This window comes from Ambystoma mexicanum, chromosome 1q (assembly GCF_040938575.1).
Source record: "Ambystoma mexicanum isolate Mex_15411 chromosome 1q, UKY_AmexF1_1, whole genome shotgun sequence".
Classification (NCBI taxonomy): Eukaryota; Metazoa; Chordata; class Amphibia; order Caudata; family Ambystomatidae; genus Ambystoma; species Ambystoma mexicanum.
In genome coordinates, this window is record NC_090922.1 from 1028201502 (window position 1) to 1028224505 (window position 23004).

Genomic DNA, 23004 nt, shown 5'->3' on the forward strand with positions numbered 1-23004 from the left:
ACCGCACTTACCCGCTGTGCCACCAGAGCCCATATGGCCTTCTTGTTTGCAAGTGCCGTCCTGGTCATTTGCGTGGAGAAGACGACGGCAGCATTCTCCTGGAGGGTCTCTGTTAGCACGGTGAGTTCCTCACGGGAGAAGTGGACCTGCCGCTTGCGGTCGCACGCTTTCTTCGCTACTTTTCCCATTTTTCTTGGTTTCGCTAGGGTGGATGTCGGGTTGGGGTGTGTCTCAGGGTAGTGTTTTTAGTGGTTGTGTGGTTTTAGTGGTTTTATAGGTGTACGGCGGGATGTTTCCCGTTCCGGGCCCATGTTTTAACTTCCGTTTCCGTATATTTCCGGTCACCGTACTTTCCGGTAGGCGCACACTGCGGTGTCCGCTGTGATGGGTGGTGGTATTGCACCTAGGGCACCGTACGGCGGCGGTGTGGGCCGTTTTGGGGTCATTTCCGCCATCGCGGACTTTGCACTTCCGCCATGCCGTGGTGCTCGTGCCCGATGGGTCGGAATTGGCCGCACTTTGCTCCTTCGTGCAATGGCGGAAACGCTATTTACGCTGTGGCGGTCCGGTCAGTCACTTTCCGCCAGGGTCGTAATGAGGGCCACTGTCCTGCATTTCACCTACAAAGTAGTTGCTGCTACTACCACTTGCCAAAAGACATCACCATGTGTCGCCTCCGTCCACCTATCCCCACCCTTGATAGGGTTCGAATGGCCAAGCGTCCTGGGCAGTTCTGGCAAGCTACACTGCAGCACCTAATCAATATTGCCCTTGCCACCATCCAACACCACGGACCACACACCTATGCCCCCTCATGCCGCAGAGATCGCTGACCTCATCTCAACGACAACCTTGATGCCCTCTTCATCACCTAAACATGGCTTCCCCGTACCCCCCCACTCACATTATTTTCGATGTCCTCCTACCCCTAGGCTGCTGCATCCAAAATGCTGACTGGCCATGTAGTGCAGGAGGTGGAGTGGCAGTCATCCACAGGAATGATTCATCATGCTCCATCATCCCCTTTCCCAGACCAAGTTCGTTTGAGTCACTCACCTGCTGGTTTTCTTTATCTCACAAGGAACCCATAACCTTCCACCTCATCTACAGGCCACCTCACAGTATTTTATCTATCTATCCTCTGCCAAATAAGCATACAGAAATAATGTCTTTCTCTAATATTTTAACGTCCTTGAATCTCGCGCCGACAAACACAGTCAAAGCACACTTTTCGCATTGACCGAATGCATGGACCTTAAGCAAATTGTGCTCTTCCCATGCACAACAAAGGCAACACCCAGACTTAGTCTTTACATCATCCTCCTCAACACCTGCACAGATCCTACCCATCTCAACTGGTCTGACCACTGTGAGGGGTCAGAAATGTGAGCCGAACACAAGGTTGTCATGTTTTTACCAAAGATATTTATTAAATGAAAAAGAGTTGGGCCTCTCTGACCCTATGCTAAAGAGGAGCTTCCCTACCTATAAAGTAAAACTATGGATCTGTCTGTGTCAGGATGTCAATAACTGAAAAACCGTCCGAGTGTCCAAAACATCCTTTCCTGACCCTTGCACTACAAATAAAAATAATAAAATGTTTAAGGAAAAATAGCTTCAATTAGTAACTGGCAAACCGTTTTCACAACTAAGGCAACAGTAATTCCAACAAAAATGTTCTCCAAGGTGGAAGCCCTTGGTTCCGGAGGGCTGCTCCCTTCCCCTGGATTCTTAAGTGAAATGAAAATAGTCTCTTGTTTGACAGTTCTTTTGCTCCTTGCTTGGTTTCACAATACTCCTGTTTTTGCAACAAATTCTGTAACAGTCTTTCTTCAATGTGTATTTCTCCTTGCATTAGGAAACACAATCTTTCTTTAACATCAGTTTTCCTTGGCTTCTTGGCTTAGACAACGAATATCAATCTTTTTTTTATATTTTGCGAAGTCAGGAGCGGTGTAGCCCCCTTCCTCGTATGGACGGGTCATATGCTGCCACTTCTTCTGGACCGCACCAGAATGCCACATAAATTGAGCGCAGAGAGAGTGCAGATTTCTGAAGTATCGCCTTCCAGGCCAGATCGGCACATTGACAAAGACGTAGAGCAATTTGGGGAAAGTTATAATTTTAATTAGAGCCAGCCTGCCCGACAAGGAGAGCGGGAGGTTACACCATCTCAACAGTTGAGCTTCGGCAAGCTGCGCTACAGCCCCGTAATTGTCGGCCAGTAGTGACGACTTGGTGAGGGTATACTTGCACCCCGAGGTATCTGATGCCCTTTGGTGACCAGCGAAGGGGGAATTCGCATGACGGCTGTGTTGTGGTCGGTGTGAGTGGGAAAATGTCAGATTTGGCATAGTTGATGGAAAAGCCTGAAAAAGTGCCAATTTTGGTAATGTCCCGTATGACCGGGTCCAGGTGGGTGGACGGGTCCCTGATATAAAGTAGCACATCGTCCGCATACAGCGAGATGATCACCGGGGCGTCGCGCAGACATATACCTCTACGCGTGTGTTTGTCCCTGACGCTGTCAGCCATGGGTTCGATGGCAAGTGTAAAAAGTATCGGGGAGAACGGGCAGCCCTGGCGTGTACCTCTGTGGAAGGCGAAGGGGGCCGAGGTCCTGGTGTTGACCAGGACTCTGGCTATGGGGTCTGTGTAGAGCAGCTTGATATACGACATCATGCGAGGGCCAATTCCCATTCTTTTGAGTACCCCCCACATGTATTGCCACAACACCATATCGAATGCCTTCTGGGCATCAAGGGTGACCGCTACTGCGTTTGCATTGGGGTCAATTCTGGCCAGGACGTTAAACAAGCGTCGGATATTGAGCGCTGTGGACCTGCCGGGCACAAAACCACTTTGATCGGGATGGACTAAGTGTGTCATAATAGGGAGGAATCTGTTGGCGATAATCTTGGCGAATATTTTCATGTCGGTGTTGATCAAAGAGAGGGGTCTGTAAGAGCCGTATTCGTCCAGCGGTTTGCCAGGTTGGGGAAGCATGGTTATGAGCGCCTTGCGCATGGATTGGGGCAGGGTGTGTAGGCTTAGTGCCTCATTCCAAACCTTCAAGAGTCTGGGTGCCAGGATTGCTACATGCTCTCGATAGAACTCGGCAGTGAGACCGTCCGGGCCAGGAGCCTTGCCCATCGGGCAGTTCGAGATGACTGGTTATCTTGTCAAGGGTGAATGGAGCTTTAAGCTGGTCTCTAGTGGTGCGGGAGAGGATGGTCATGGGTATTTGGTCAGCAAAGGCATCTGTGTCTTGTAAACTATGTTCCTGCTGGGGGCTGTATAGAGTTGTGTAAAACGCAGTGAACGTCGCGAGAATTTCCTGGTCAGACCAGCAGAAGGTGCCGTCTGCGTTTTTGACACAGTCAATGCGAGTCCTGCCCCCCTCTGTGCGGACCAGCTGGGACAGCGTCCTCCCCGGTCTGTCACCCTCTCCATATTTCCTGGCCGCTACGGGACGGGCATAGTACTGGACCTCCCTTTGGGCGTGGGACTCAAATGCTTCCAATTCCGCTCTGATCTGTGCCAGTATGGTCGGGGAAGTGGCAGCAGCATATTCTTTCTCAAGTTCCTTTAGTTTTGCCTCAGACCATTGCAGACTACTTTTGATAGCTTTGAGAACCCCGGCTTCTCTAGAAATGCACATCCCTCTAATGAAGACCTTGAATGCCTCCCATCGCACCCCGTCAGAGGTATCCCGCCTGTTGTTGCAGTCAAAGAAGGTGTTAATATCAGCCAGGATATATCCGCCTTGAAGTCTATGTCCCGTAGGGCCTCAGCCTTGAATCTCCAAGAGGAGCGGGGGGGGGGGGCGGTCCTGTCCCAGTGTTATGCGTAGTGTCATCGGTGAGTGATCTGATAGTGTGCGCGGTAGTATGTTGGACTCCGTGACCCTGACCCTGCCCACCATACAGCCTGATATGAGAAAGAGATCTATCCTGGAATGGCTATCGTGCATCGATAAGTAAAAAGTGTACTCTCTAGATTGTAGGTTGAGGGTTCTCCATACATCTGTAAGACCAAGTGTATTCATGTACGCCAGGAGCCACATGTGATGGGGCTCTGCGGGAGGTACCGGATCTGTCTAGGTCGCCATCTAGGATTAAATTCATATCACCCCCCCATAGGACCGGAATACCAATGTACTTTAGAAGTATGCTGATGATGGCGTCGAAGAATTCTGGTGCGTCAAAATTAGGGGCTTATGTATTAACAAGGAGGCATTGCATGTTGGCGAGCAAGCAGTGAAGTATTACAAATCTACCCTTGGGTCAATATGGCTGGTGCGCAATGAGAACTGGACTGATTTGTGGATTAATGTCAGTACCCCCCTGGACTGGGTTGAGTATTTCGTGTAGTACCTGTTGTTGCCCCACGTCGGGGCGAGGGATGTTGCCAGGCGCCCCAGGGCGTGAGTTTCTTGAAGGAGGAGAATCTTAACGCCATGCCTCTGGGCATAGGCAGTTATCTTGCGGGCTTTGGTGAAGTTGCTCAGTCCGCGGATATTCCATGTCATTATCTTAAGAGCCCTGGTGTCACATTATGGGTCACCCCTGCAGTAGTGTACATTCCCATGTCGTAGTCTGCGTTCACCACCCAGGTGTAGTGCGCTGACGTTCTGCATCTCTCTGCCATGCCTTTTACTTTAAACACAACCCCAACTACGCCCCCCCCACCCTCACTGCCCAACTACAACATGCAGTGCAGCCCCCCCACCCAAGAACACAAGAGCCTCCAACCGGGCAGAATCCCACCAAGAGGTGAGGGCCAAAGGGCCAGATCCACCGTGGAACAGTCCACTTTCCCGCCCAACAGGGGCAAAACATAAGGAGTAACCAAATGAAAACAAACATTGCAATTGCAGCAGAGAGTGCTAGTGCCGTGCGGCCGGCAGCTTAAGCATAATGTGGGGCAGCATTGCCGTCCCAGTGATGTTACTGCGGTAGACGGATCTTGTGATCGGCCTCTGACCCCAGAGGGCGCCCTCAGGCCAGGCAGCGAACTAGGAGAAGGAGGGACATAGGGCTGGCCCCAGGAACTAAGAGGAGTAGGGAGAGTGTAATTCGTCTAGGAGCCAGCCCGCAACCCAATGTACGTGATAGGAGGCCACATCTGCATCTGCAGAGTGAACGATGACTGGTTGCCATTAACACATCAGAAAATAAGGATCAGTGGACATGATGCAACATTCCGGGCCATACTGTTCATGATCAGTCGCCGCTGGGGGGGTCGTTCCTTGGGCCCTGTAGCAGTATCTGCAATTCGATGAATTTCACTGCCTCGTCCGGGACTGTGAAGAAATATAGCTTGCCATTGTAGGTAATTTTCAGCCTCGCCGGGAACAGAATAGCGTTGGGGATGTTGCGCTCCCTGAGCAGTTTCTTCACGCGGAGCAATTGGCGCCTCTCCTGCTGCACCGCAATTGAAAAGTCAGGGAAGATTCTGATAGTGTGGGCCTCAAATCGTAGGTCTCCCTTCTCCCGGGACAGGATGAGGTCCCTGTCGTGATAATTTTGTATCTTAGCGATAATGGGCCTGGGAATGTCGCCCGGTCTAGGTAGGACGAGGCGATAGGGCACGATGGGCTCGCTCCACAGTGAAATACGGTGAAAGATCACGATTGTCTAGCAGGTCTTTAAGTAGTTTTTCAACTGCATCCTCCATTCGCCCCTTAAGGGCGTTCTCGGGAACCCCGAGAATGCGCAAGTTGTTTCTGCGGAAGCGAGACTCCAAATCGTCACATTTCGCCTCGACATTTTTCATTTCCCGCGACAGGGAAGCCACAGTGTCTTGGAGCGCATGGATTCCATCTTCGTTGAGCGAAATTCTATTCTCGGCCTCGGTGATCCTGGATCCCGCCTGGTCCACTCGAGTCTTAAGTGAGGCAACATTTGCATTGATGTCGTCGAGTTTTTCGTGAAAAGCGGCAAAGTTTTTGGCCATGGATTCCATTAAAGTGGTGAGATCAGGAGGTGTGACACCGCGGTGAGGGCCCAGGTCAGGCGAGGATGACGCTTGGTCTGACTCAGCTCGAGGGACCGTTTTGGCGAACTTGTCCATGGTGCCCCCGTGGGCAGCGCTCTTAGATCTGGCTGGCATTTGGTCGGCGTAGGTCTGGAAGCTGGAGAGGGACGCCGGCGGGGGGAGGGCGATGAAGCGAGTAGGTGTAGGTCTTAGCTGGGCCCCCACTCGATGCCCCTGCCCCAGCCGCGCAGCCAAGCTCGGCAGCAAGGTGGTTTAGGGTGGGTGTCGCCCCTGGGCAGTTGCAGATTGTAAGGTGGCCTGGCCTCAGTTAGTTTGTATGGGCGAGCCCCACACTCGGCAGGCTGGTATGTAGTGGGGCCCGAGTATAGCTGAAGAGGCGCCGCCGGGTCCACAATGAAGGCAGCGCACACGGGTGCACGTGGAATGGGCAGCCGCAGGGAGGGGGGGAGCGCTGCACTCACCACCTCCCACTCCTCACCTGAGTCCCCCGTCCAGGTGGAAAACGACTGTCGCAGTAAATATGGGGCCGCGGGCAGCCCGATGAGGGATTCTACGGAGGGGGGCGAGGGTGGAGGGCGCGCTCCAGCGCAGGCCCAGAACATGGCTATGTCTGCCGCGGCTCGCCACCAGGGAGCACCCTCGGCCAGCAGTGTCGGGCTCCCGCGGTGCGCCCCGGGATCCTCAGCGATGTACAAAGGGAGGGGGGCCGGGGCCACTCCTCCAGCCGTCTCGGCGCGGGCCCCGGAAGGCGATCCCAGCGGAGGGGGCCGACGGCCGCGCGCCGGCGAGGTCCGAACCCGGCCAGCAGCTCCCAGGGGTCGCAGCTGGGTCCCCGAAGGTCGAAACGGTCCCAAATTCTCACAGAGCACGGCCACGGGTGTGCATAGTGCCTCAGCGAAGTATCAGTGTCATATAGCAAGTAGGATCGCAGACGTTCAAGGATTAAAGCCTGCGCCGCACGGAGCGGAGAGGCTAGGCAGCCATCTTGGGCCGCTCCACAGCGCCACTCCCGAATATCAATCTTTACTTGGTTCAACAACCAGTCTTTCTTTAACGTTTCTGTAGGGCTTGCAAATTGCCTTGTATACTGCCCTGCGAGGTTTCTTTATGCAATGCCCACAGCCTGGTGTACTCTCCTGCTAGGACTTCACTTTATAGGCTTCACTTGCCTGGTATACTTCCCTGCCAGGACTTCACATGCGTTTTACATTTTCTCAGTCTTACCAGTAGTGCGGGTATTGGTCTTGGTTTCTCATATACATTTATGGCAATGTCTGTTCAAGGTTTCCCCCACATCTGCATTTTAAGTATTCATAGTTCTTTTGGGTTTGCGCTTTCCTCTGTCTGTATTCAGTTAATTATTCAATAATATTGGATTGAAATTGCTTTTGGCGCGATGGCCAGAACGCCCCTGGGTCCCCACCGACTTCGGAAAACTCACCCGCCTTCTCCAGCGTTTCCAGACTGTTTCCCGTTTCTGCAGCGAGCTGCTTTCACCTGCCTTCCAAGCTGGAGGGTGCAGGTGTTCTTCTGGCCTCCCTCGCGGCTTTGCAATGACACACCTGCTTTCTTTTAGAACATGGAATGGAGAACGCCATTTTCTTGACTTGCCGAGCACCCAGGACCTCTCTCACGGCTCCCAGTGTCTCCATTGCACCTCTGTCTTTGGTACAGCATTTCCCCATCTCATGCGGCAGCTTCCTCTGCTCTTCCACACCGGTACGTGCTCTTTGCGTTTTGGCACTTCGGGAGAGTAGCCAATGTCTTCTTCTGCACTGCCTCTCCAAATAGTTCATCCATTGTGTTTCAATGTCCCACGCACAGGTGATTTGAAATAACAACTAGACTACTCACAGTGTTTAAGGTTCTGGGTATCTTGCTCAAACTCCTGCATCCTCCTTGTCTCAGTACTTCGGGAATTTTGGGAGATGAGGTCCATTGATGACATTGAATTGAAATAGCTATTTTTACTGGTTTTACAAACTTTGGAAGAGAAAGGTGTTGTGATGACTCTGTGTGTGTTTGTGTCATGGTTATGTATGGTATCAGAATAATAGGACGAAGAGAGATTGTTGCTAAGGGTCTTGGGTATTAGAGTGTCCTCCCCATGCAAAAGGCTATTGGGTATTCGAGGGTCTTCCTCATGGGAAAGGGGGAAATAGTGATCCTCCCTCGTGAAACCGCCTCCAGGGTTAGGATCAGGTAGGAGCTGCCGTCCCCTGGCCACATTGGAGGAGGTCACCGCCGGGGAATCTGTGATGACTCGATTGGATTCATCACACCACGCTGCCATTCCACTGTTGTTCACCCGCTCGACCAAGTCCCACAAAGGTCAGGCGAAAGGCCCCCTCACTCAGCACTGCTCATTCAAAAACATTTAGATGAATGAGCTGGAAGATTTCTGCACCACAGGGAATACCTCAGTTCTCCTAGAATTATTCAGTAGCTCTGCTATAAAACTGGTTGTCACCCAAGCACTGCTAAAAAAACAGCCATGTTAAGACCAAACCATCTGCCTCCTGGTACACCAACAAACGCTCAATCAGAGCCCTAGAGAAGCAGCGACAAAAGACTGCAACCCCGGACTGTAACCGGAAACCCACCTCAAATCTCTGCATGGCAACAGTAGGATTGTGATTACCACCGCCAAAGCTGCTTACTACTCCACCACCATCATGGCTGTCTCTAAGAAGAGCAAAACCCTCTTTGAAGTTGTTTGTCAAGCACTGTTCTAAACCCTCACCCAACTCTAAGGTTCCAGCAACTGGGGACAAATGCGATGCAATCAGCAACTGTGTTATTGAAAAAAATAGACAAAATATGATGACTCAGTCTCACACAGCATTAGCCCCCCTGCACTCAGCACGCACACTGGTCCTCTCAGCCAAATTCTCTCCGCTCTCTCCCCCAGACTTCCTAAAAACAATTGCTTCCCTTAAACCTACTCCCTACTCAGACAAGATCATCCCTGCCTCCATCATTAAACAATGAATGGCCCAGCGCCCAAAGCACTCCTCGGCATCATTAATTTGTCGATCACCGAAGGACCCTCTCACCAATCCTTTTTAACCTCTATATGGAGCTGTGGGCACACTCCTTAAAGATCCAAATATAGCCATCCATCAATACGCAGACGATACTCAGTTGTCCATGAGAGTAAAATGTCCACAGGACTTCACTTGTCTCTGTGATTACCCAGCCATCATCCAGTCCTGGATGAGGGCTGCCTAGCTCAAACTTAACCTATCCAAGACCGAATTCATCCTCATCGGTCACCCCCCACAAAACAACAAATTGTCGAACATTAGTTTAATGATATGCACCTAGAAGGGTTTGATCAACAACTCTTGGTTTCAGAAAGATCCTTAGGATTCACCATTGAAAGCAACCTTTCCTTTCAAAAACACATAGCCAAGATGGTCCAAACAGCCTGGCTCCAAAGAAGTACTGCAGTGCACCATGCTGCAGCACATCTTATTACAGGTGCATGGACATTTGGCAGAATCACCTCCATTCTACACAGCAGTCATGAGTAGCTCGCCAGCGTACATGGCGGCTAAGCTACACATATCTGGTGGCACATGCTCCTCATGCAACAAATCAACCAATCCTTCTCTTGTCACGCACCCACCCGTTGGAACTCGATCCCGGTATCGGCTTGGAATGCCCACACAGTTCTTCAATTTTGAAAATCTCTCAAAACCTGGCTTTTCAACAACACCTGACGAAGGACTAATCCCAAATGGTGACATAACTTCCTGCGGCCATATTGACTCAGCCCAATCACCAGACGAAGACCACACGAGGCACCTCTGGGAACACCAAACAGGAAGAAATCGCTTCATACCAGCAACACCAGGGCCTAAATCACTGATGGACTATGGGATCAGCTGACGAGAACATGTGATATCACTTCTGAACTCCCAGTTAAGGGCAGCATAGTGAAGGGTGAAAACCAGCTATTGACCAACCTCTTTGCCTATTAGCCTATGAACCTTTCCTTTGCTGTGTCCTGCTACTTGTCTGTAAGTACCCATTATTGCTTCTTCTCAGCTTCACCCTCACCATGCACTTCTCAAGCTATCTCTTCCTTTCCCTTCTACTTGCCTCTTCACTCTCTTCTAGTCAGAACCATCTCAACTCTCTTCCCATCCCTGTCATCTCCTCTCCTCGACACCACTTCCCTTCTCGCTCCACTACTTTTTATATTCACAAAACCTACTCAAACCGTAACTTACATTTCAGTTCCTCTTCTCAAATCTATCCCCCAGTGCCTCTCTATTTGTCAGACTCTGGCAGGGGTGGTGGTGTGGAACAGTTTTCATCCTCCAAAACATCCTATGTCTCCTACTCCCCATCTCCAGTTAATTCCCCCTCATTTGAACGCATCTCGACAATCACTGCCCCCTATGGCATATATATTATCTCTCTCTACAAGCCACCTGATCCAGTAGTTCAATTCATTAGCCACATCTCCCAACTAATTGACTCTCTCCCTCCCGATCCCACTATTATGTCTTATTTTGCCCCCACCAACCCTGATGAGATTCTTGCACTACTCCTCAAGGCGATCCTTTCCTGTTCCTCCACAGACCCACTGTCCCCACACATTGTGCTCCCAGTGTTGCTCCACATCTTTCTTCCCTCTTAAACTCCTCTCTTGACAATAACACTTTTCCCTCATCATGTGAGATAGCTACCGTCATCCTTCTCCTTAAGAAACTTGGTCTATATCCTAACTGTCCTGCAAAGGTGCACCCTGTCTCTCTTCCACCACACTATTCGAAAATCCTAGAGCAAGTAGTATTCAATGAACTCACTGAGTACCTTAAAACTCACAACGTCTGGGACCCTCTTCCATCTGGCTTCGAACCTCTGCATTCTATAGACACAGCTCTGCTCTATGTCAGCAACTTCAACTCTTCTGCTTGTAATGGAAACCTTTGATCTATTTTTATTCTTCTTGACCTCTCTGCTGAATTTGATACTGGAGACCATACTGACCTTCTCTCTACATTATATTATCTATCTCTTCTTAGCATCAGAGATAAGCCCCTCCTTTGGTTTGCTTCATACCTTTTCCCCAGACACTTTCAGGTGTCCTGGAACAGGATTACTTCCCCACTCAGCCCCCTCACTGTTGGAGTTCCCCAAGGGTCGGTCCTTGGTTCACTCTCTATACTACGGCTCTTGTCGTCCTGATCTCCTCTTACGTCTTCTCCTATCACCTCTTCGCTGACAACACTCAGATATCCTTTTCTTTTCACTCCTTATCGGACAAGCTGTTGTCAAAAATATAAAACTTTCTCTCCACCATCAAATATTGGATGGCGTCCTATTCGCTCATGCTCAACTCCACTAAGACTGAGGTTCTCTATGTCCCAGCCAAACAGGCTGTCTCTTCTTCTCTCCTGACTGCCTTCCTTACTCTGATTCTGCTCGTAACCTTGGTGTTATCTTCAATCCACATCTCCAGATATGCCACTGTGGCCAGACTTAACCTCCTCATTATGAGAATAATCTGTCATAATTTTCCTTTCAATACTGCTAAACAGCTAAACTCTTTGTTAGTCCTATATAGATCTGACTACTCTGCCAGTCCCCTCTATGCCCTACCCAACTGTGCTTTTTCACCTCAGACAAAGTTCTCAACTTCGTGGTCTGAACCCTTTTGAACCTGTATCCTTTTACCTCAACCTCCTCTGCTTTTCTCCAGATTGGCTGGCTATCTATGAAACAAAGGGCTAAGTATAAACTACTCATCATCTTCAAAACTATCCATAGACTCCCCCACCCTATCTGCTCATCCCACTCCCTAGTCTCCTCCTCGCTCTTTATGATCATCCTCGGCTCACCTCCATGCCACCTCTGGAGCCCCCTGTGCTTCCTCTCGTTTCTGCTCTCTGTCTCTCCTCGCTCCCCTAGTCTGGAATGCTCATCCTTTTCGTACTCCAAATCTAGCTTACAGAGAAAAGGCTTTGTTGAAAGTTGATCCGCCAGGCGACGGCTTTCAATCCTTAGTTAGCTCCTTAGGGTTTGGTTGAATTGGTACCAAACAGATTCAGTGTCGCAGTTCACTGGAGTATAATGGTATAAAGCCTAAACCGTCATAAAATGGATTTACATCTTGACTAATGCAATATTATGATTTGTTTTTCTCTCCTTAATGTTTTATTCTTGATTTCTGGAAATGTTTTTCTGGTTTCTCGCTTTCCTATTTTCTCCACACCCATGCAATCCTCCCCATCACCATCACCAACCTGCAATCTCTGTCATTGAATTTATTTTTATTTTTTTATTCTTTGGAACTGTGAAATAATCTTATGTTATGGGGGGGGGTTGAATGAATTGTTTTTTGACAATCTTGGGCCTACTCATAAATGGGGCACTTTATGTGTGTAATTATAGCTCTGATTTGAAAAAGGCTCAGCTGAGCCGAAACACGCACGTGTAATCATGAAGAGGGCCTCTTACTTTGACTGACCACTAATTAAAGTGCAAAAATACGTAATGGCGCAGAGTCCGGGAGTTTTTTCCTTTAACATTAAGTACTCTGAATCTAGAACTATTTAAATCCAACCTCAAAGGCCTCCTTCTTTCTGAAGAACCTGTTTCCTAGCAGTCTTCCCTACTGCCGCACCCTGTTTTCCTCTCTCCCTATCCTTCACTGACAACCATATCGCACTTTTCCATCACCCCTCCATCCTTAATTTTGCACTTCCTCCACCATCCCGTTCATATGTCATTATGTCCTGTCCTCGTCCCTGTTTTATGTTTCCACCTTCCCCTGAAAAATCTGGTCTTCAAGTCACATTCTCTCACCCCTTTGTAAAGGAGTCCTGTCCTTTCCGCTCTTTTATCAATGGTAAATTCTGTATGCGTTTTCTAGCTTTCCCTTGATTGGTATAAATAAATACATTTAAAAAATGTCAGACCGAGGCACAGAACGTAACTCACAGTACTGCGCTACTGGTAAAAGATGTCAGCCCATACGCTGGCTACCCACAACCTGTACAGCACCCTGCATGCTCTAGTGCTAGGGCCACGCTTTAAACAATAAAATCAAAAAATAAAATGCCTGTCTACCATGCAGAACCATTATTAATCACATTAAGTGAGTAGCAGAACTAATATCTAAATTAAAGGATTTAGAACCATTTATATGCTGCTTACTACCACATTTTGAAGATAACACTGATATAATTAATATTCTTCAAGAATTTCCCTGGAGACCAGAACCTGCACTAGTTGCTTTTCACATGCGATCTCTTTATACGTCTATCCCACATGAACTAGGAATCGAAGCAATGAAATACTATCTGGACAACATATCAGTCACTCTGAAAATGATGGGATGATTTTGGAACTGTTACAGTTTAAGCTGAAAACAAATATGTTTATATTTTACAATGTCTGTACCTCCAGTTACGCCAATCTAGTAGTGAGACATTTTGAACAACATGTAATTGATAACCATCTGGCTTTTTGCAAAAGTCTAAGCACGTACCTCTTCAAGGATACCTTGAGAATAGGCAGGTCCTCCTAACTTTACTACTCTTTTCCTTCCTAGTCGTTGCATGCTTAGCATTTGTATGGCAGCAGCTAGTGCCTAGATGCCCAGCTAGGGCTGATTTGCTACACTTTACAAGTAATCCTAGCATAATATAACATGGATGTTACCATGTAATTCGTGGACCACTTGTATGAGTAACATCATCCATCAAGGATAAGCTGCAACGTAACTGGTGCACCATAGTCACACCCAAAATGGTCACCACATCAAGCATAACTTTCTTTAAAAAAATGCGTGATGTGCTTTAAAATAAAACCTTTCACAAGTCAAACAAAAAGAAAATTAATTGTAACCTTTATATCCCCAGACACAGTAGCCCCACTCACCTCTAAAATACCTCACAAACCAAAGCGTGGTAACTTCTGGTTTGATGAAGAACTCATACTCTTATGCCGCAACAAAAGAGCATTGGAGCACCTTCACAAAAAGAACCCTTACACCAACACAATGAATGCTCTTGTCGCAGCCAATACAAGTTTACAAATCGACAGTGGTAGCTCACAAAGCAAACTCCCTCAACACCCGCATTACTAATGCGTCCTCAAATACTAAAGAACTATTCTCTATACTTAAGGAATTAGAAACACCCATCTCCACAGCAGACCTGACCCACACAGGCAAAGTTTGGTGTACTAACATTCAAAATGGACTGGCTCACAAAATCTTCACCCTACAAGAGAAAATAACAAAGAAGAGAAAACTACTAGCTGGCAAATGAATTGTAACGCTCACCTGATTCCCGCAGAGGCGCCGGTCTTGACTGGGCGAATACCGTATCTTCAAAGGTGATGTGTAACACACGGTTGGCTCTTTGGGCTGGACCTCTGTGCACTGCATGTCTGACTCGAAGAGTAAGATGTCTGCAGATAGAAAATATGGGATTAATGAACTGGGTTATTGGGTGTCTCTCTCTTCTTCCCTTTCTCTTCTCCTGTAGAACCCCAAAGGTTAACGCTCTCACCTTAGGTAAGTGAACGCCGTGCTCTCCATCTGCCTCGGGGCAGGGTGCCGTAACCAGTTTCTTCACTGGATAAGGGTGCAGGCCTCTTGACTTCAGAGGACTGCTGTCCGTCGTTTACTGCACGAACGGTAAATTCTGAGCATTTCAAATGTCTTTAAAAGTCTTTTGTAATGATGTCTCTTGTTTTGCAGGGTTCCGGCGATGGCGGACGACGGGCCGAAGTGAGTTGAGGATGGAACCCGTGTGAGGAATAGAAGCGCCTGGAAGCACGTAAGTAAGCGCTTGTTGCCTGCTTCACGATGCGCACTAACTGTCCTTTTATCTTGCAGGTACAAGTTCGGAGCTGCTGAAGGGTGCCGGAAAACCCACTGGGTTCGGCGTGGGAAGGAGTAATGGCACGTGAGTATTAAAGTTACCCAATGTCTTTAAACGCACCTTCTTTTGTCTTTCAGATGCGGGATGCAGCGCCGAAGGCCTCCGGAGCGTGCGCAGAGTTGGTAAGCTTTTGTCTTTCAGATGCTGGAATGCAGTGCGAAGACCTCCGGAGCACGCGAAGAGTAGGTAAGCCTTTGTCTTTCAGATGCCGGAATGCAGCGCGAGGCGTTGGTGACAGCCAATGGACCAGGTAAGAGATGCGCTGTCACTGAAGACCGTAGTGCTAACCTGTTCTTTCTTGTCTTTATAGGTGTTGCTGAAGACTGGATTCAGGATGGTAAGCCTTTTTCCCTTAGGCCCAGGATCAGATGCAGAAGATACGATGAGCGTTCTGCTGCAGAGGATGCAGAATAACGCAAAGCAAGATTCATCCATCGGGTGTGGTTTAAATAGCCTCCTGTAGTGCTTAGGTGTCTCCTTCCACAGCCTCGCCTAGAAGAAAAAAAAAGTCCCAAACAGAAGAGGATCAGAGGCTCAACTGGCAGGTAAGTAAGCAGCATGGTCTGCTGCAGGTAAATCCACCCAAGCATTATGAGCCCGGCGCTTCCAGCGCTGGGACTGGGCATATTTATGAGCCTGGTGCCACTGGCGCCAGGACAGGGTCCAAAAGGTCCCAATTGGGACTGATTGGCACTCGGAACCTGGGTTATGGGTCTGCTTCCAAGGGAGTTGGGTAAGTCCTGACCTTTTGGAAGCAGAGATCATGACATGAATGCCTTCACACCTCCCTAGCGCTAATGCCGATACCTCTGTGTCCGAATTCAAATTCAGTAAAGTATCCCAAGATCAGGTCCCGGCCACCATATCTACCCTTTAACCCTCCAACTGCAAAGGCGACAGCTTCCCTGCCCAGTTGGTCAAACTCTGTGCACCAGCCTTAGTACCCATTATCACCAACTTTATCAATGCCTCCTTTACCACCAACTCAGTCCCGTCCAGCCTCAAATTGGCTCTGTAACCCCACTACTCAAGAAACCCTCCCTCGATTCTACCACCCCTACCAACTATCGCATCATCACCACTGTTCTGTTCTTACTGAAGATAATTGACTGAGTAACCTACACTCAAATCCAACATTGCCTGGAAAGCAACCACCTGCTAGGAGCCAGACGATCAGGTTTTCGTCCCAAACATAGCACTGAATCAGCGCTACTAGATTAAAAAATTCAGATGGATAGCATCCGAGACTCTGGCAACATAGGCATATTACTCTTACTCGACCTCTCAGCCGCGTTCGACCTGGTAGACCACGATAAGTTTTGCCTTGAAAACTTCAATATTTCCCCAGAAGCCACCCTTTTGATCAAATCATTCCTCTCGGAACGCACCTACAGAGTCTTTATTGGCAATGAGGCTGCTGATCCCATTACAGTACTGCTAGGTGTCCCACAAGGCTCTTGCCTCTCAACTATAGTCTACAATACTTACACTAAACTACTATTTGCACCACTTGATGCCATGGGTGTCATCTACACCAACTTTGCAGATGACACCTAGATACTGATTCCTATCATTGGGGACCACAAACAAGACTCTGCCACTATTGACAAGATATACGCAATCATCCAGAACTGGATAGTCACCCATAGCCTATGCCTAAATGATGAGAAAACAGAGATCCTCATTGTAGGCTCTCCCGCCCCCTAAAATCCCTAGTTGATAGCTACTCCGCCATAAATACAGATAGTACATCCATCCCAGTTTTACAACAAGTAAAAACATGAGGCGTCTACCTAGATGCTAATCTCTCCATGACCAAGCACATTAATGCCCTGTGCTTTTCCAACGACTATACTACAACACTTATCTCACTCAGCCGACAATTCCTCACACCTCAAAACTGCCTTGCACTTGCACAAGTCCTCATCCTCTCTAAACTAGACTACTGCAACATCCTTTTACTGGGATCCATGACAACTAACCTAGCCAAATTGCAACTACTCCAGAATAAAGTATTACGTGCCACCTTTGGCCTAAAACGCAATTAACACATCTCCAAAATCAGAAGAAAAGTCTACTGGCTTCCTGTCAAAGCAAGAATCCTCTTTAAGACCCTGATCACTGCCCACAAATGTATCCTTAATGATGCCCCCTCCTATTTGAACAACAGTGTAATCCAAAAGGTTTCAGCTAGGTTCTTAAGATCCTCTACCAGTAGTTACCTGAATGTTCCCCGCTACAAGAGCAAAAAGGCGGGAGGCGCTAGTTTCACAGTAGCAGCACCAAGGCTCTGGAACACTCTACCAGCACACATTAGAAATGAGCAATCATGCCTCAGATTTAAGTCAATGATCAAAACCTGGCTCTTTGACACATTTGATTAAGGTCTAAACTACCACCATCAATGTTCCTAACATGTAGTAACTGATTGTGTATGTAACCAGAACCATAATCTTTGTAACAGTATGTATGTATGCAACCAGAATCCTAAGTCCGTAACAAGTGAAGCTCTCAAGTAACCTACACCGTGATACCCGTGGGTTTGGGTGTGTAACAAATGCCATAATAAATAAATAAAACAAATAAATAAATCCAAACAATTAATTGATTAACCAAAAGTATTAAAAACGTGTACACTTGATATTTTACATATACATGTTATACATATAACACCATAAATTGTGATTACATTAAGCCTAACTTCCAGCCTCATCACTACCCCTACTGGGAAGGCAGTGCAGTCCAAAGGGAACAAGACCTCCTCTCTAAGAGGGGACATAGCGTGAGCCCTAGCAGCTGAATGGTATTCGTACTCTTCTAAGGGTTTCTAGAACTTTTTCTCTTGTAAGGATTTTCAATTCCCAAATAAAGTTAATAAATGACGCGTCCGGATAATGCGTGCCACCACTTCCCTGGAATGTTAACCTTTGGGACTCGGATGTGTATGTGGAAAAATCAATTAAAATAACTTGTATTTAAGTAACTGATATCATACGTCATGCTTATTTCTTTAATCGTGTTATTATATTGACTGTGTTTCTTCTGGATATTGACCAATGGAATCCAACATGTTTGTAGAAAAACTAACATTGTCGTTTTACTTATTCCTACCTGCCATAGAGTGCATTTACATTGAGCCAACCATACAGCTGGAGAATGAGAAGAGGGGGGAAAGCCAACTGAATTTAACACTGGACTTTTACAGGTACGAAAGTCCTTGGTTTTCTTAAATGAGTGGAATATAAATTTCAGTTTTATCAAACTTTAAATATATTTTTGTTTTCAGGCTTCTTATCGTAGAGATCATGTTTAAGTTGAAGGCGATAAATCTTCAGACAGTTCGCCATCAGGAGCTACCTGACTGTTACGATTTTACTTTGACAGTAAGTGAGCAAGTTCGATTTAAGCACACATAAATGTAAGGTTTCTAATTTGACAAATAGAACTGTTTGCACTGAATATGAAGTTATGCCTAAGCCTTCCTGATTTGTTCCAAGGTATAACGCTATATTCTTTTTCAAAGAGTGCATTGTAAAAGTTTGCATGTTCTCTGCTTTCAAAATGTCTGATTTTTCTTAAAGGGCTGATTGTTAAGGAATCAAATTGTTGATCACCCTTAGGATGCATTTACACGTCCTTATAAAGTGGTCTTGTTTTTCCCTAAGGACACATATATACCTCTGAAATTGGGGCTGGGGGGATCTGTGTATCTCCAAGACCAGTAGTCCGAGGCCAACATTCTTTTTGGCTGTGGCCCCTTCAGGAAGAGTTCAATCGAAGGATTATGAGAATCATTGGACAAAATATTCTGCCATTGGTAATCTGGGTTTCCTGTGTCTATTTTCTGAATATTTGAGGCCAAAATATTAGTTTGTTGTCATATCCATGTAATTTTAAATATGCCAGATTATATAGTGGCCTCTTAATCATGTAGAATGACTATGTAAGATTATATGATTCCATGTGATTGCGGAGGTCTGTGGGGAATCTGGGGTGATAGGAGCAGGAACAATTAACCATGGGGCTGCGTCCTTGTGACTAGCTGTCCATATATTGGTGTTCAGCCCAAGTGCTATCATCCGTGCATATGTCATGGGGACCATTATGAATCGCACTCCCCTTTCCATTGCTACATTTCCTAGCTTTCAACTGGCTTAAATGTACACCAGCAAGGCTCTACAACTTGCTAGTTAATCACTTAGCAAAACAAAAAGATCTGGTTAACTTGTGGATCCTGTGGGATCTATACATTGGCCCTCATTACAAGACAGGCATTAAGGGTTTAACGGCGCTGTCAGCGCCGTTAACCCTTAACGCCTGATTCACACTTTAACGCCTGCTTTTTGCAGGCGTTAAAGTCCAAGGCGCTAAGCGACCTTGGTGCTAATTACAGCTCCGTAATTTACGGTGCCGTAATTAGCGCCTTCCCCATTCCCATTATGCCCTATGGGGCAGAAATGGGAATGGGGAAGGGCAAATGGTGAATGGGGAATTACCGCCCCACTCACCTTGGAATGGGGCGGTAATTCCGTCATCCACCATGGCGGAATCCGGCATGGACCATGGTGCTCATAGCACCATGGTCCACCGCCTGACTTGTAATGAGGGCCATTATGTGGCAGGTTTTAGATTGGGATAGAATGGACACAGTCTTGTGACTAGAAGAGGAACCAGGATACTTTTTACAGAAATTCTGCTTTTCAAGTAGTTCATCCAAGTGAAAGGAAGGCATGGTATCACGAGTATGACAGACACAAATGATGTAGTTCAAGGGTGTTTATTGAACTATTACTGGGTTGGAAAAACACCTATCTAAACCTAGGTTTTAACAATGGGAGCAAGCTACGACCATCAAAACAAAAGAAAACACTGTCCTAGTCATGTCTTGTCAAATAAAAGGGCCTATACTAAAATAAACGATTGCCAAACTTTACCCTAAAGAACAAAAGCATGTGGGGTGTTGCAACATAAAAAGAAAACAGTGCATGATAAACAAAAAGGACCATGTAGTATGGCAGTTCAGGATTGCTGAACCATAGCTTCCCCTTCCCCACGTTTCAGCATGGGACAAGGCGGAACAATATGGCACTTGGAGTACACTGACTTCTCTGGCAGGAGGAGGCAGTCTTTAGGATATATCAGAGTCTTTCAGCATAGCGTCTCTATATACTTAATCAAGCCTCTTTCTTCCACAGTGCCTGGATCAGCACAACGAAAATAATAAAACTCAGAGTTCAATTCTTTTGGTCTCCCTCTGCCGGACTCGAACCCTTTCTTCCCTTTCTGTTTCACAATGGAATCTCCTTCAGCCGTGCTCGAATTTCCTTCCTTTATGATCACGTTAGGTCCACCTCGATAGCAAGGTATTGTTGGTATGCAAATATCCCAGTGAGTAATTACTGCTACAATCCCTCGCTTTTTACAGTGCTCTGTCAATTATTAGAGGGTAGCACAGGAGATGGGGATGTGGGGCTACAGGTGGAAGAGCAGAGGAGAACACTCCTTGGTTATGGACAAATCAGCAAAGTTTAAAAACTAAGTCAGATGTTTCGTCAGTACAGTACAGTACAGGGAAGGAAATGTGTTTGTTTGCTAAGGGGTAGGAAACTGTGCCTTCTGTTTCCATCTATGCTCCACTGCTGAGGGCTTTTCCATAAAATCACGTGTTCTTCGTTTATTGACTCAAGCATCCCCCTGCAACTTATTTAAGTGATAACAATGAATTGCAGAAGTGGGGTCTGTGGTTACAGAAGAAGGCACTCAATCTGTTGTACCGCTAAACATGAATGTTATTAACTTATAAGGCATATATATGTGATTTTCTTCAACAGAGCTCCCTAAGAAACCTCTGTAAGACTCTTGTTTAATTTTGTGTAGGCTGTATTGAGGAAGGGAAGGCAATACTATAGCCTGTAATATGATCTCTGTCATTTCACTTCCTATGTCAGGGTTGTAAGTAGGGCTCTAAGATTTTGCTCCCTACTTGGATTCCAATGATGTTTCAAGGAGTAAAAATGTAATTAGCTTTGGCAACAGGGATATTTTATGCTTGTTAAAATATGTTCTTCAGGCTCTGGTATTAGGATCTGCCTTCCCTTTTTAGGACCTGCTCTTCCCTCCTACTTCCTGATGTGTCCCTGTCCCTCATGGTGTCTGTATGTGTGGGGTCATCAGTGGAATGATGTAGGAGTGCTGGATTTTTTGGGTATGCTTGAGATCCTGAGTGTTCCACCTGCAGCAGTTACCATGATGTAGCATGGGTGGTGGGAGCCAGTGGGCTCCATCCCCTAAGCTCCATTCCCATCTACTATGATTGATGTCCCTGATGTCACCTGATTGAAGACTATGAATAGGGAGCTTACATAACCTACCTGTTGCCTCAAGTGTACTTTCAATTTTAACAATTCCTCTTGAGTTTGGGCAGCAATCTTATTAGTATTCTTTCCTAATCCACTGGTCAGCTGGTAACTAACTTGAAATAATATCAGTGCAGCTTTGTGGGTAGAGCCAGGGGGCAGGCTCCAATGTGTTCATTGTTTCCCATATTTGTTGGGCACATTTTCCTGTTTTGATGGAGTAAAACTGCATGGTGTATTTGTCTCTTGGCTTTAAGGATTGTTTTGAGTAAGTGTTACAACTCACAGGGCAACGTACTGTGGATAGTAAGCAGAGGCCCATGAATTTTTACCATCATATTCTGAGTTACAGTTATTATCATGTAATACTCATTATTACAAATTACACGTCCTTACACAAACTATTCATGTTCCCCTGTCCCTTGAATTACTTCATTAAAGTGGCACATGAACTCCAATTGGCACATTCCTTTTAGTTGCCATTATTAAATCTGCAAATATTGTATTCTGGCTGAATATTTTGACAGTTACATCAATTATAAGTAAAACGTGTTTTTTGTACTACATGAGTGTTTTTCCAGTGGCATAAAACACATTTTATTCTGCACAGGAGTACTTTTTCTAGGTACTGTGTCAGAACTGGAAGTCTTGGACCAGTTGATAAATTGTCTAATAACATAAAATATTTTTTTAGAATACATGTTTGGAAAAAGTGTTGCAAGATCCAACTTTTACATAGATTTGTAAAGAATTGCAGTGGATGGGAAGCAGAAATTCCTTTCCAAGCCCTATTCAGAGGCATTAACTCACTAACTATGCATGCTCACAAAGTAGCTTAGCTCATTAGTTAGTTGCGCCCATGGAAAATAACGTGCGCACGACATCCAACCCGCTCCGCACATAGAGACAAATAATTAGATGGAACATTGTTTGATTATCTGTTTGAAATCCCAGTCCCAGACAGAGTAGGGAGTTACCCTATAGTTTATAAATTGCTGTTTCTGTGCGGCTTCCACAGGCCCGCACACTTTCAGGAAGCATGGAGGGATGTTGATTGATAGTTGCCTCCCTCAGTCCTGCCTCCAACACAACCAAAAGAAACACACAAGCAGAGGGTGTTCAAATACATGTCATCACATGATTCTATGTGCCTTGCACCCCAAATGAGGGCATGCATGGGCTTTGTCAACAGCAGCCAATCATTTGGTCATGCACATCGCGTCTCCAGTGGAGTGCTGTCATGGCAGAATGAGTGACAGCCAGTGTATTATAGGAAGGGCTGCATCCCAGGAATCTTTATGCATAGCCCATCACTGCCCTTCAATTTTGTGAACTCCATTTGTCAACAGTCAACAGCCCTGCTCAGTTAGGCTTATTCTCTGGGCCTCATTATGAATGACCCGGTCTGGTATTAAAGGGGCCAGTAACAAGTTAACGGCACCTTTACCAGACCGGGTCACTGCGAGACTGCGGTAGGGACACGGAACTATCGGCAGGCCTGACCTGCCGGGAGTTCAGACCCCTACTGGCAGGCTTTTCACTGAAGCACTGGCACTGTTAACAACGGTGGCAATGCTTCAGGGTTCCCACTCCCATATGGGACTGCATGGGAATGGAAACCTAACGTTCCACTGCCTCTTGTGATATCCCGGTAGCAGGTGGCGGTAACGGTAATACGGAGTTGCTGCCAACCTCATAAAGAGTGTTCTGTGTAGTGCCGGTCTGTAGCAAGAGACATG

At 46.8% G+C, this 23004-nt stretch overlaps 1 protein-coding gene across 2 annotated transcripts in view; it reads left to right on the forward strand.

Annotated features, from left to right (window-relative positions):
* Positions 1 to 23004, forward strand: part of MCOLN3 (mucolipin TRP cation channel 3) — a 939415-nt gene that overhangs the window by 532452 nt on the left and 383959 nt on the right. For both annotated transcript variants that reach the window (XM_069641701.1, XM_069641700.1), the window contains exons 5-6: positions 18030 to 18114; positions 18196 to 18292. In XM_069641701.1, the coding sequence (XP_069497802.1) occupies positions 18030 to 18114; positions 18196 to 18292 (182 nt within the window). The remainder of the gene's footprint in view (positions 1 to 18029; positions 18115 to 18195; positions 18293 to 23004) is intronic.